This window comes from Lepidothrix coronata, unplaced genomic scaffold, assembly GCF_001604755.1.
Source record: "Lepidothrix coronata isolate B3197 unplaced genomic scaffold, Lepidothrix_coronata-1.0 Scaffold134, whole genome shotgun sequence".
Lineage (NCBI taxonomy): Eukaryota > Metazoa > Chordata > Aves > Passeriformes > Pipridae > Lepidothrix > Lepidothrix coronata.
Window position 1 is genome coordinate 532,296 of NW_016690314.1, and position 14,090 is coordinate 546,385.

At 53.6% G+C, this 14,090-nt stretch overlaps 1 protein-coding gene across 4 annotated transcripts in view; it reads left to right on the forward strand.

The window, feature by feature from the left end:
- Window positions 1–2,656: 2,656 nt before the first annotated feature.
- Window positions 2,657–14,090, forward strand: part of SRGAP3 (SLIT-ROBO Rho GTPase activating protein 3) — an 84,112-nt gene continuing 72,678 nt past the window's right edge. For all 4 annotated transcript variants that reach the window (XM_017827096.1, XM_017827097.1, XM_017827099.1 and 1 more), the window contains exon 1: window positions 2,657–2,760. In XM_017827096.1, coding sequence (XP_017682585.1) covers window positions 2,694–2,760 — 67 coding nt within the window. In that variant the 5' untranslated portion in view covers window positions 2,657–2,693. The remainder of the gene's footprint in view (window positions 2,761–14,090) is intronic.

The window sequence follows — 14,090 nt, forward strand, 5'->3', positions numbered from 1 at the left end:
CTGGAATGAATCCATTATAAAATGGCCCATGCTTCTCTTTTCCTGTTTGTTTGGGGTTTTTTTTGTGGAGAGCAAGCTCTGAACTGTAAGGTCTTCTCAGAGTAGTACTGGCTTTGAAGGAACATGACATCATGTTCCTGTTCTGTAAAAAATGTGTGTTATTTTTCTCTTTTCCTTTACCACATCTGTTAACAGCTTAATAGAGCTCTGATCTCTCTTCCATTTCCCCATGTCAACTGTTATGTTGCCCACCATCAAAAATTCCTCACCCAACCTAAGCAATATTTAGGAGATAAGTTCATCTCCCAGCTACCTCCCTGCACACAGCATTTTGGCTTGTTCTTGTCTGCCTTCTGCATCATCCATCTAACCAATAACGAGCTGTACTGCCAGCAGGCTCTGTCACCCCATCCTGCCGTTCTCAGTGCCGTGAAACTGCCCAGACCAAGGTAAATTGTGTTTCAAAGATGTTTTGACACAAAATCTTTAGCGTATTGGTGAGTGACACAACTCAAAGCAGTGAGAGCGGACGGCCAGCCTGCTGGCCTGCCCTGCTGAGGGTTTACACAGCTTTGGGCACAGAGTGGGCACAGCTTCCTGGCTTCCCCATCCCAGATCAATGGCTTTTCCTCCATTGCTCCTTTCCATTATCTCAGTTCAGCAATTGCTGTTTGTGCCCCCAGACCTCTCAGCTCTCTCAGCTGACATGTCAACACTCCTTCATTGATGTCCTTGCCAAGACCAGGGAAGCAGCTCCTGCGCCCAGGTCCCTCTTGCACCCTTCCAGCTCACCCCAGGATTGCTCATGGCCTCTTTCTGTCCCCATTTCTCTCCTCCTGCCTCTTTTGTGCTGGCTGCACCCAGCCCTCCGCTGTCAGGTCTTCTATTCTTGTTCAGCCTCCCCACTTGTTCAGCCTCGTTCCCCTGTGTCTGGCTGTCAGACTGGGGGTTCACAGAGCCCCACTGCTCCCCCGGGTGTGCCCAGGCTGCCCTGCTCCCCCCAGCTCTCTCCTCCACTTCTGCAGCTGCCAGGTCAGGAGCCTGACAGCTCTGTGGGTTGGCACACCAGCACAAGGAGAATCCCACAGGACAGCTCCACTGGATTGCTGTTGTGTGTCCGTGTCACTTCCGGCCCTGCCAGCTGCCAGCCTTGCCTGTTCACCCCCAGAGGGGTTTGTCCCCTAAATGCTGGAGCATCGTGTTTTCCTATGTCCCCCACGGTGCACAACTGGCCATAGGGACCAGCATGCGCTCTCCAGCTGCTTCTGCCCCTCCACAAAACTCTGCCCCATGCTCATGGCCATTGTCACTGTGCCCTCCCTGCCCTGTGGTCCCTGTGCTCTGCTTCTCCCTGTGACAGTGGGGGTCTGGCACAGCTCGTGCCCTCCCTGGGGCCCTCCCGGAGCAGGAGTGACCCTGCTCAGCCCTGACCCCTGGCCTCGTGCTCCGCAGTGGCTGTGCTTCCTTGGAAGTGATTGCTTTGTCTCCCTCCTCCCCGGGCCTTTCCCGGCCGCTGGGATGCAGAATGCTCCTCTGTGCCGCCTGCTGCACTAGGTAAATTATTTGTGTAATGGGCTGGTGTTATTTTTTGTAAGCTGGCAGAGTAACTGTGAATCATCAAATCTCCCTGAATTCAGTCCTCACAGGACACCCACAAAAGGACCTATTGTGCAGAGCAGCGGTGGGAGTGTGGCTGGAACTGGACAGAGGAGCCACTCAGTGGATTGTGGATCTGCAGAAGCCGAGTCTGCAGCATGGCTGGTGTATGGGCTCGGATGAGCCATTGGAAACGCTGCTGGCGAGTGTGTGGGGTTTCATGGCACCGGGTCCCAACTGCTCAGCCAAGGCCCCTGGAAAAGAGCCTTAAGCACTGTTGCTGCTTCTGCTGGAACGAACGCTTTATCCTTTTTTTCCTCATTTTAACAAAAGGTGACAAATCTGCCCCAGTGCAGTCCCGCTGGCCCGGCGGCGTCCGGATGGGGCCGGAGCCTTGGGCTGAGGAGGGGCTGCTCCGGGAGCGGGGACACGCGGGGACAGCGACAGACGCCGCCCGCGGGGTGGGAACCGGGGCGATCGGCACGCACCGGTACCGGGGGGGCCGCTCGGCGGGGTCCGGCCGGGGCCGGGGCCGGGGGTCCGGGGTCGGGGTCCGGCCGCGCTCGCAGCCCGGCGGGGCGGGGCCGAGCCCGGCGGGGCCGGGGCGGGGCCGGGGCCCGGGGACGCCCCGCCCCGCGCGCAACCTGAGCGCGGGAGCGGCGCCAGGGCCCCGCCTCGGCCGGCGGCGGGAGCGGCTGCGCTCGGCTCAGCCCTGCCCGGCTCGGCTCGGCTCGGCTCGGCTCGGCTCGGCTCGGCTCGGCTCGGCTCGGCTCGGCTCGGCTCGGCTCAGCCCTGCCCGGCTCAGCTCAGCTCAGCCCTGCCCGGCTCGGCTCGGCTCGGCTCGGCTCGGCTCGGCTCGGCTCAGCCCTGCCCGGCTCAGCTCAGCTCAGCCCTGCCCGGCGCTGCTCGGCTCAGTCGGCTCCGCCGGCTCCGCTCCGCTCCCGGCTCCGCCGCGCTCCCCGCGGTGCGGGCGGTGCGCGGTGTCCCCGGCGCCGCCAATGACGGTGGGCGCGGGCGGCGGCGGGGCCGCGGCCGGGTGAGGCGGCGGTGGAGCGCGGCGGGCGGCGGTCCCGGCGGGACCCGCGCCCTCCCGCACGATGTCGGCGCAGGGCAAGTTCAAGAAGGACAAAGAGATCATCGCCGACTACGAGGCGCAGGTCAAAGGTGCGTAGCGGGGCCGGTGCGGGGCGCGGCGGGGCCGCCTTTGTGTGCGGGGCGGGGCCGGGACGGGCCGGCTCCGGCCGCGGGGGCTGTGCCGCCGACCCCCGCCCCTCCCGCGCTGCGGCACCGCCGGCCGCGGGAGCCCCGGCCCTGCCTGCCGGGCGCGGGGGGCGGCGGTGCCATCGCCGTGCGGGCACTTGGCGTGCGGGGATGGGCAGCGACGGTTCAGCCCCCGAAGCCGCGCTGGCCGGGGCCGCCCTGCGCGGGGAGCGTCGGGGCAGCGTCCCGCGCCCACCCGGGCAGCGCCCGCCCCGGGGACGGGAGCGGCACCGGGGCTCGGAGGCAGCCCCGGGCCTGTGCGGTGTCGGGAGCGCTGCCCGCGGCCTCCCGGCGAGCAGCGCATCGATCCTGCGGTCCTTATGTAAGGAACTTTGCCTTCGTGCTCCGGCCCCGCGCCTCCAGGCCCGCAGTCATTATTATGCAAGTGCCGGTACTGGTGCGGGGTGCGGAGCTGTGCGGCAGCCGCTGCCTTCCTGAGAGTTGGAGAGGAATAAAACGAGAGGTTGTGTCTGTTGAGACCACCAAGCGTCAAATCCTAGGCTCTAAGTTAATTCTGGTTACGAAGGAAAGTTGGTACCCTGTGACACATGGCAGCTCTTCAACCCAGGGAAGGGCTAAGCTGGTTGGAGGCAGAGGGAAATGAGCCGGTGTAACCTGCTCTCTATTGCACACCCAGGAATTTTAAGTGTCCGTAACAAACTGTATTAACGGATATTTTTGGATAACTTCAGTTTATCAATCTGCTCACTGTTGCAACGATCGCCAGTTCTGTTAGCTGATGACAATTCCTTTTCCCACCTTCAGCTGGAGGATACTCAGCTGCTTCCCTCACGCCTTTTCCTTGTGTGTCCCCTTTCAGTCCCTCTGCTATTATATAAAACTGTCTCTGCTCTCCCTTTGCTCAGTTGTTTTATATGGATATGTGTTCACCACTTTGTTATGTTTAAGTCTGAGTTAATTAAAAATGTAAAACATAGCTTTTCTGCAGATTAACCCATGCTTGTGCAACCTCAACAGCTTCCCTTTTTCTGCAGATCCCAGCTCAACTGGGTGATGGCTGGTCTGCACAGACTCCTCTTGGAAGTCTCTGCCTAACTGCGGCAGTGCCATGCCAGAGGGAGGGATTCTGGGGAAGGGGCTGGCTGTTGGTTTCGTGCCATTGTTTACTTTCTTGCATTTTGGTCTTTTGTAGGTGGCCTCAAAGAGTGACGGAACAGTCACAACACACTCTGCTCAGTGCCAATTACCTTTCTGCTTGTGTGTAATTTGGGCAAATTGATGTTATTGCACCCCGCAGTTAAGCAGATGAAATATTCTTTTAGCATGTGGTATTGTTCATTTCATGGGAGGAGATTTGCATTTTTTTCCCAGAGACTGTCCCATTGTTCCATCTTGTTCTCAAAGATGTCCTGGGCCGGCTTGTTTCTGCTTTTCGGGTGCTCAGGGTGCACAGGGGCTGCTGGGGCAGGACTGGCTCTGAGCTGTTCCAAAGCTTCACTGCAGACGTCTCCAGTGTTTCTTCTGATTGTTGTTTGTAACTGGAGTACTCATGTGCCGTGATCATTCTTGGCCCGGCTTCTGCAGCCTCATGGTTTCCATATGTGAGGCCGTTAATGCTGGAGTACGTGTGAGGGTGTTTTACTGCACCACTGCAATCATGTTTTGGGCAGCTGTAACATAGTTTGCTGATGGGCCAGTAATAATTTCCTTGATGCTGTTCTGTGCCTAATTACACCTCCAGGAATGTCCATTTCCTGATGTAGGGTACTTGGTCTGTGTTTTCACCTGAATAAAGGCTAATTTGGATGTGGGCAGGGTGTAACTGCGCCTGTAGCTGGGGTGAGGTGGGCAGAGTCAGACCCAACGGCCGCGTGTGCTGCCAGCCTGCTGCCTTTGAGGAGCTGGCAGCTCCATCCCTGGACACATCAGGTCTGTCACAGGACCAGGGTGGTTTTGGGGTAACCTTGGTGAGATGCAGGGTCTCCAGTGCTCACAGCTGTGTCCTGACAGCCATCCCATGTCCCTGACAGAGACCCAGAGGGTCTCTGACCTTCCCACCTTGCTAAACTGTGAGAGGAGGATAGTGGTCTGACTCTGGAGGGGTCGATGCAGAGCTGTGCTGTAGCTTGTGCTTCTTCACTACACAGGAGCAGTGGGAGCAAATGTGAGTGGGCAGACAGGTTTGGTGAGAAGGCAGCAGTTGGTCATGGTGCTCATAGGGACCCAAGGGGGGCCAGCAGCCCAGGACCTGCTGCGGAGGGAGTGGGGCTTTTCTGCGCTCAGAGGTGCGTGTGAACCTCACATGGGGGAGGGTGTGTCACCATCTAAACCTTCTCTGTGACGGTGACCATGATCACCCACCTCCACTTATGCTTCCCTTTGGTTGGGCCTGGTCTCCCCTGGCTCAACCAAAGGATTGGATATAGGCTGCCTCATTATCTCAGATACCCTGTTTATTTCCTTCAGGGATTGAGGCGTTGTTCTATTCATATCTAACCCCTTGGTGAAGATGGGTGCCCAAACCTCCAGAAAGAGACTAAAATGGAAGACAAATAGCGAGAAAAGAAAAGGGGAAGTGGTGGCAAGGGGGACTAACGACCAGAGTGTTGGCACAGAAATGATGACATATGAAGATGATAAAAGGTGAAAAATTGAAGAAGTGATGTCTTGTTATGGAGTACGGGACTGGAATTTGAACAGAACACAGTGCTGGTCCCCATGGCATGGTCAGGAATATGGCAGGGAGAAAGGTAGAAAAGAGCTCCAAGGCATACATTAACATGGGTGGAAGGGAAGTAGCTCCAGAAGAGCTGCACTGGAAGTGCATTTGAAGATGGATGTTGGAGGGGATTGGGAGTGGACAGGGTGCTGCTGGTGCGAGGTGTCAGCTGGGGTTAGGTAATGACCTTCCAGCAGTGCCTGAAGTGTGTTTGTAAAGCCTCAGTGCTGGAGGAGCTGATGGACACCTGGAATGAATGGTAGGGGAAAACAGTTCCTTAGATGGATTTTGGGAATGTTTTGCTGAAGCCTCTAGCTCTGGCTGTTGGGAAGTAGAGCAAGGGCTGGGATGGTTCGGGGGTGGCCTCTCAGTAGCTGCAGTGTGGGAACTGAGCCCTGCCTGACCTGCTGTGCTCCGAGTGCTGCAGCCCCGGACGGCAATCGAGAAGCTCACGTGCTGTGTGGGGAGCGCGATTGGCGGGAGGAGGGTTGGACTGGGGAATAATCTTTGTGCACAGGGTGATTTATCAACCATAATGGCTCTGTATCTTCTTTCTCTCTCTGGAGAATTGTGTCTGCTCCTCTCACGGTAGGAAGGAGTTGTCCTGAAAATGCTTGGAAAAGATAGTGGGGGTGTGTGGGGTATGGGTCTGTGTGAGTGCCCTGCTGCACACGCTGTTCCTGGGTGTCACAGGGGAGGCTGGGGGCTGATGGCTGGGACCTAGTGACATGAGGCTGGCAGTTCTGCAGGGTGCCTGGGGCTCTGGCTCGGTGCCAGTCTGCTTTTGGGAGTGGGAATACCTGATGGCTTCTGTCTGCAGCTGCTGCAGGCGCTGTCCTTGCAGCTCTGCGCAGCGTTTGCCGTCTGCCTGTGCACGGAGACCTCTCGCTCTCACCTCTGCTGCACACACGCAGCGCTGACACCTCCTTCCCACACTGTGGGCTTTCCTGTCAGTTATCTGTGGGTCTGCCCTTCCCTTCTGCTGCTGCTTTCAGCTGTTGGGAGAGGGAGAGCTGGCCCCAGCACTGGCAGGAGATGCTTGCTGGACTGTACCAGAAAGAAAATATTTAAGGGTACTTTTAGGAGGCAGGTTTTCTTATTTGCCTTAGCCTTGCAGACAGGAGTGATTGCATTAAAAATAAACACCAATGGAGATATGGCTGCAGATTTACAACCGCCACATGACAGCTGCCTGCGGAATACAGAAGACAGCGGATCCTTGGACGCACAATTTAAAGCGAGTGTTTTCAGACATACAGTTTTAATTGGTCTATCGGGCCAGAAAGCTAAATAAATGTCTCTTTCTCATTACTGTCACGTGCCTGATTTGTGGCTTTAATGCAGCAAAATGAACCAGTTTTAATGATGCAGATGCAACTGCCTGTGGTCCAGCATTGGAAACCTTGCAGAAAATTGGGCATCGTGTTGATTGGCTGTTGGATTGCTTCCTGCAGCTTTACCTTAACCCTGGCAAAATGCAGGTCTCTGTGTGATCCCTCTGGCTGCTGTTGGCAGGGAGATGGCTGCAAGGCCGTAGCATCTTGTGTTGTGTGCCTGGCAGGTGACATGATCCCTGGTGATCCTGGAGATGGGACTCTCCAAATGGTATGTTTGGCTGAATAGTGGGAAAGGGATGATTTCTTGCACTACTGAGACTCTTAGTTGCTGTGTAAATTGATAACAGAACTAGAATTTTATATGCTAAATCCATTAAAGACACTAAAAAGGCTTGCAAACCTGGGGCCAAAAAAACCCCAATGTGTTCTTTCCCGTTTTCACAGAGCTTAGGTTATCAGTGCTCATTAGCTTTGACTTCTACTGCAGTAGCTGCATCCCTTCTTTTGTGTCTACTCTCTTTTCCTACCTATTACTCTCTTTCCGCTTTGCTCAGAAAATGTTGGGAAAATTCCCATACCCAATCATTTTCTGGGATGGTGGTTTGCTCAGAGGAGTAGTTTTAGTTCACGACTGGGGGAGTCATCAAGGCTTGATCTTGACAGCCCATTCAGTAAGATGGTTCTGTGCAAAAGAGAAGGTTGCAGCCCTTCGTGCAGGGGGGCTGTTGGGAAACTACTAAATATTGATCACAGAAACAGATAGAAAATATCCATTGGCTTAATTGTCTTGCTTAACAAAATGTGGGGAAGTGTGATCCAAGGGCACCTGGTGTGCCTGGCATAATGGTTGGCTTTGGTGCAGCTGTCTGTGGCACGCAGCAGATTCTGATGGGTCTGATGTGGTTTCTGCTGTGAGACTTTTGGAGAACTGCTCCATGCTGCTCCTGGTTTGGTTGATTCCTGTGTAGATTTATTTGTTGTTATCTTCCCCTTCCCCGCCGTGTTTTCTCGGTGGGTCTGGGAGCATGGCCCTGGCAGCTGGGTTTTACAGAGCCCTCCGTGTGCGGGCACTGGGCGGGCCATGTGCAGGGATAGCAGGGGAGTATAGATGTAAGTCCTAATAAAGATTAATTGGCAGGCTCTAATGGAAACAAATTTAATCTATTGGAGATATTTCCTGCAAAGCTCAAGTCCTGGCGCTTTGGCAGAGGCTGGGGTGGTTCAGCTGAGTCAGCAGCTCCTGCACATGACTGACCACCAGCAGCTCTGTGCTCTGGACCTGCCTAAAACACCTTGGGTTTGGGCCTCCTCTGTGGACAGTGGGGAAAGGAGCTGCCAGCCTGTGGTACCTGGTCAGAAATGGGCGTACACATGTGTGTGGGAGCCCTGAGTGGAGTATGGCCAGGCACTGAGGCTGCTGTTTTGTGTGAAGACCTTGCTGAGCTCAAAGGCTCTCCAAGTGCTCAACCTCTGGGATGGGTGCTGGGGAGGGACTGAAAGCCCCTGCTGGCCTCCACCAGGGCAGGGGTGATATTAAAAACAGAGGTGCCATCATTGAAGTGTTTCTTGTCCTAGGACTCTTTGGCCACAGCTGAAGCTGTTGAAGCCAACACGGCAGAGTGGAGGTGCCTCTGGCAGGATAAGCAGGAGAGCAGTGCTTTCCTCCTAAAGATGGGGAAGCTGGTAAAGAGAGTGGCCAAGGGACACACTGTGAGCCTCTTGCAGGACTGGCCTTTGCTGATCCAGTCCCTGGCTCCATCTGCCAGGATGGGCTTTGTCTCCCACACGGTGGGATCGTGGGGGTTGTGTTCTGGCACGCAGAGAGAGGGGAAGCTGGAGCTCTGGGTTAAAGCTCGTTAGTGTGGCCTGGCCCCCAGGATGGGGTGAAGGTCCATTTAGCAGCCCTGCTGCTTAAACCCTTGGGTTCCCCCGGGAGCATCTGTGTGCAGTGAGAGCAGCAGCAGTTCTGCAGCTGACGGGCTGGGCAGAGCTGCACGTCCCTCGTGGAGGCTGTGGGCCCAACAGTCACACTTTGCATTAAGGTGACTTTCTTTCAATGTGTTCAGAAAATGAAATCCAGCCGTGTTTAGAAGTGCAGTTGTGACGAGGCCTCCTTAGGGCTCTGCTCTGCTTTGGAGGCTGACTTTGTGTCCCCGAGCTCCCGGCTGGGCTTTGGGCTCTTGTCAGGCCAGGAACAGGGGCCCCAGGGACTCTGCCCTGGGTGGCTCGGTCTGTCCTCAGCAGCTCCTCTGGCTTGTCTGTGTGACCGGTGGTCAGAACTGCTGGGCAGCACATCCAGCCTCCGGGCTGGGACTTGTCCTGGGGCAGGGAGCTGGTGGCAGGAGCTGGCGTTCCTGCTGTGCTCCCAGGTGATTTCAATACAAAAGAAGGGTATTTTGATCCTGTAAACCTGGCCCTGTTCTTTCCTGATCTCTGGCAGCTGCCATTATTTGTCAGTCTACCCTTCCTCCTGACAACAATAAAACCCTCTTACAACACTTATTCATGGCCTGTAGCTAGTTCTGGTTCCAGGTGAAGAGTTTTAAGGGTTGTCAGAGTGCAGCAACAAATGCGCTTCATGTGCTTAGCAGATATTTATAAGCCTTTCCAAGGTATAATATTTTAAGTTCTGTGTGCAGTTTCAGCCCCTGTCAGGAGCAGGATTTACTCTCCCCTTTGCTGGCCTGTGGAAGGTGGGGGAGAGCTCTCTCCCTTGAGCTGTTACATTTTCTCTTGCCTGGGTTTGGCTCGGTTTCAGTAGCTATTTGTCAAGCTACCACCCACGGCAGCAGCAGCTGAAATCCATTTCCTGACTTGGGAGGCACCCGTGCTCCTGCCAGGTGATGGGACAGGTCACACAGGTAATGCCTGGCTCGGGCTTGTGGCTGCAGAGGGGCTCAGTGGCGTGTTCCTCATGCTACTTTTCAGCAAAACCGGCATGAGGTAATCTCCCTTTTCTTACTACCTGAGTGGCTCTTTAGTCCCAAGTGTTGGTTTAATCCCAGGAGGCTTTTGCTGAGCTGCCAGAGAGCACTCCTCCTGAAAAGGTGAATATTCCTTTCTAATTCCTTACTAATGACTACTGTGCTGTGTGTGCCCCACCTCTGTGTGTGGTGTGTGTCCTGGCAGTGACAGAAGACATGGAGATGTGTAAACATCTGATGATGGGTTGTACCTGTCTCTGCTGCCCTCGCCCTCTGCTCCTGTTCTGTGCCTGCCGAGGTGCACTTCAAGCTGTTCGTGTCTCCAAGAGCTTGATTTGTAAACTTTTCACTGACAAACTGACCCAAGATAACTTATTTTAGAGTACATTTTCTCTCTGGAAGGCAACTGCAGTGGTTTGGGCAGGGGCAGCTGTTGAACAGCATATTGCAACAGGCAATTTTAAGAGAGGAAGTGGAGCATCAAAATAAAATTACTGAGGGAGTTCACGTGGCTGTGGCGTGTTCCTGGGGCTGGACCCAGTTGATGTGATGGGGCTGGTGTGTTCCTCACTGCTGTGGTGCTGTGGGAGTGTTTGATGCCCGTGAGCAGCCAGCGTCTTGGCTTTGAGTTTGTGTGAGAAATGGTTCCATCACAGCACAGCAGCCTTTGCATACCAGGCTGGGGATGTACAGCCCTGCTTTTTATCTCAGGGTTGTGCCGTTTATCCCAGGGTTGTTGGAGCTCAGCAGTGAGAAGGCAGCTGGTAGGATCCTGGCCATGGTGGGGAGGGAGAGGTTTCAAATCCTCTTTTTTATGTTAAATCTTCCTCTTTGTTTTACCAACAAAAATATGTAAAAAAGGTGTGGTGACATAATTCCAGTGTGGAAGTTGGTGCTTCCCTGCCTCTTCTGGAAGTGAGTCCCTGAGTTGAGCTCTCTGGGCCCTGCCTGCTCAGAGGAGAGCAGCAGCAGTGCCTCTGGACTGGTGCTTATGTGGCTTTTGGAATGTGGCTGTGCAATGGTTTATCTGCCTGTACTGGTGTGAGTTCCTCAGTTAGGGAACCTCTGGCCTGGGAGGGACTGGGGGACCAGGGGTCTGGGAACAGTGAGAAAGCTGTGGCTGTGAAAGTCTCTTGCTTACGTGTCTTGTGCTGTTGAGCTACCTTAAGCAATGTGCCTTCCAGAAGTGTATCCGTTAGCTTTCCCAGTGTCCTTCCCTGGCTCCTGAAGCCCGGCTGATGTTCAGGGAGGTTCTCCATGAAGACATTTGGTGCTGCGGAGTTTGGGAAAACTACACCGCCGTGCTGTGTCCAGCAGCTTCAGAGAAGAATTTGCATTAGTGTTGCCTTTGAAATTGGAGAATATTTTTGAAGAGGAGAAAAAAACCTCCAGCTTTTCCTTTTATTTTTATGTCAGCCTTTAGGGGGAACAGTTGTGTCTGTGGCAAGGGATGACAGTCACTGTAATGTGTCTGGCTTCTCAAATTAGCTCTGTAAAACATTGCTCTGTCTTGTAGCAATGGCAGGTGTGCAGGACAGCTCAGAAACTTGCTGTTAGAGCGACTATGGAGTTAAATTATCTCCAGTCTGTATCAGCTGGGAGAGGAGAGGAGGTTGCTCCTTGGTTGAGCTGCCTATGTCCCTCCTCAGGTAGAGGGGAGGAGGTGCAGGTCTTTGGGATGCTGCTCATCCTGCTGCTTCTGGGAATGCTCAGGATGCAGCCCTCCAGGGCAGGGATTATATCCATGTGGCTCATGCTTTGGTTATTGCAGAGGCAGCAGGGTGATCTGCAGTGGTGAGGCTCAGCTGGGTGCTGGGTTACTCAGCCTTGTATTGTAAGAGTAAATATTTAGAAAGAGAACAGGATACAAACCTGTGTAAATGACCAGAGATCTGGACATGGAGGGCTGGCTTTAATGATTTCCATTAAGGGAAAAGGGAAGGCAGTTTTCCATGGCTCTTCTCCGTCTCTTGGCCAAACTTTCTGGAGCAGTGTCTGCACACTGCAGGACTGCAGCACAAGTCCCTGTCATGTACTTGCTGAACCAATGGCTTCCCCTTCACTGCAGCAGATCCCCAAAGATAGGTTTTCTTTTTGCTGCTTTGTTGTTTGAGGAGCCGTTTGTGTCTCCAGGAGGTTCTGTGGCATGGTGAGAGCCGGAGGGGATGTTGTGCTTTCAGAATGTTTAGAGGACATGACCTCAAGAACAGATTTCTAAGCCTAATCAGCAGTTTGATAATTTTAGGTTGCTGGCCTTGTGTGCATGTAGTATTTTTCTCTCTGTCAAATGCACTGGTTAATCAATAATTGCTTAATGGGAATAAAACAGTGGTATTGGTAAGGATTGAAAATGCTTCACCTGCCCAAGGTGATGGAATCCTGCTGTAGTGTATTGTGCAAGCTGAATGCTTTCCAGAAAAGTTCATGTGTGTGTAACCTTACGGTCTGCTGGCAGCTGGGATCTGAGGGAGCTCACACAGTGGGGTGCTTTGGAACATCACCGTCAGTGGAAGAGCTCTGGCTCAGAGCCCTGTTGCAATAGGTAGGACTGGCTATCCAGCCTGAGTGGCCTAATGGCTTTAAATGGCCTGGGCTTGGGAAGAAATCTGTGTCTAAATCTCCACCCTTTTTTTTTTTTTCCCCTTCATGGAATTTGACTCTGATGACGCTTTAATCATTGAGATTATGGAACTCATGGAAGGATTAGAGATCAGACTGCTGGTGTGGCAGCCTAAAACTTTTGTGTTGGCAAAGGCTCCAGAGAGAATTCAAGATTTCTCTGTGTGAAAAAAGGTTAATTGATCTTTGGGAAAAGCCTAAATGTGTTTCTTTCAAGACAGCTTGTTAGTGTTGGAAATGTTAAAGATACCGCCTTGTATCTGAGCTGAGAGAAGGAAGTCCCGCTGCCATTTTGCAGCGTTGGCAGCGGAGCAGGACTGAAGCTGCAGGAGAGCTTGAAGGTGGGGGCTGCATTGTCAGAGAGTGAGGAGGAGGAGGCAAAGCCTTGTGCAGTCAAAAGTCCTGTTCGGGACTGTCACCCTGGAGTGGGATGCAGGATGGATCAGGGCTGCAGCTCAGGACAAGATGGGAACAGCACTGCTGACCTTTTCACAGGCCGCTTGTGCCCTTAACAGGGAGTGATGCACCAAAACCATGTGAGAGTGCTGGAAGAGTCTATGTTTCGCTGCTCAGTTAGTGCGGGAGGAAACACTGCTGGCAACATTATCTTGCCAACAGCAGAGAGTATATTTAGCTTTTTCTTAGACTCCCCATATTCTGCTGCTGCCTGCCCTCAAAAGCTGATTAGTCACTCCAGACTGATGGTGGTGCTGAGCAGGTGACCCACGGTCATTGTGCAATTGGGTCTCCAGACTTCATAAGCTGGGTGGGAACATCTGTTCAGCAACATCTCTGGAAGGATGCTGAGGACCACTGACCAGGAGTGGCTTCCACTGGAAGGAGATACGCCCATAGTTGATGAAGATGTATTGGGCCTTCTAAGAAAATGTTATTGTAGGCAGCTGCTCTCTCTCCTCTGTTATTTGGGAGGGTGTGCTGACTTCTCCAGAGGGACAGCGTGCTCTAAATAAACCTTAAGGGGTGGGGAAGTCCTGCTCTGGCCAAAAGAGAGATTTTAGCAGCAGATGTGCTCAGCCCCTGGCAACTATGGCAATGTGGGTTTGAGCAAGTCCTCCTGAGTAGGTGGGGTATCTCCTATGGACTTTGGCCTGTGGTGCCTCATGCCCTTGGGGTCATGGGCCAAAATCCCTGCCTACATGAGGGATCGTGCAGTGATAACATGTTACAGTATTGGAAAAGAGTCACATTGCTTTTCATCCTGCAGTGGCTGAAGCCTGTGCACACCCACCCCTCCAGCATGGGCAGTCAGAACAAGCCTGGCAAAGGCTCCTCCTTTGGGATGTCTCCTCCTGTAGGTAAAAATCCTTTTTTGTTGTCACGCTGAGGACTTCAGCAGTAAGGTGTGTGCCAGCAGGTGCTCCCTGCTCACCAGGAAGGGTTTGCACGTTGCTGCTCAGTGCAGTCACTCTGCAAGTACAGGCTGGAGTACCATGGGGTGTTTTTGTGTTGTCCTGTTGCCTAATGGCTGTTTCTCTTTGGAAGCGGGCATGTTTTCCGAAGGGCTGAGTACTTTTACAGTCAATATTATGTACAGTGAAGCATGCTGAAGTCAGCACTAGTGAATAGTATGCTTCAGGGCAGAATGTGATTGCTAGAGAGATCAGAAAACAATTTCTCTCCCTGTGCAGAACATTACACAATTGGCTGTATACG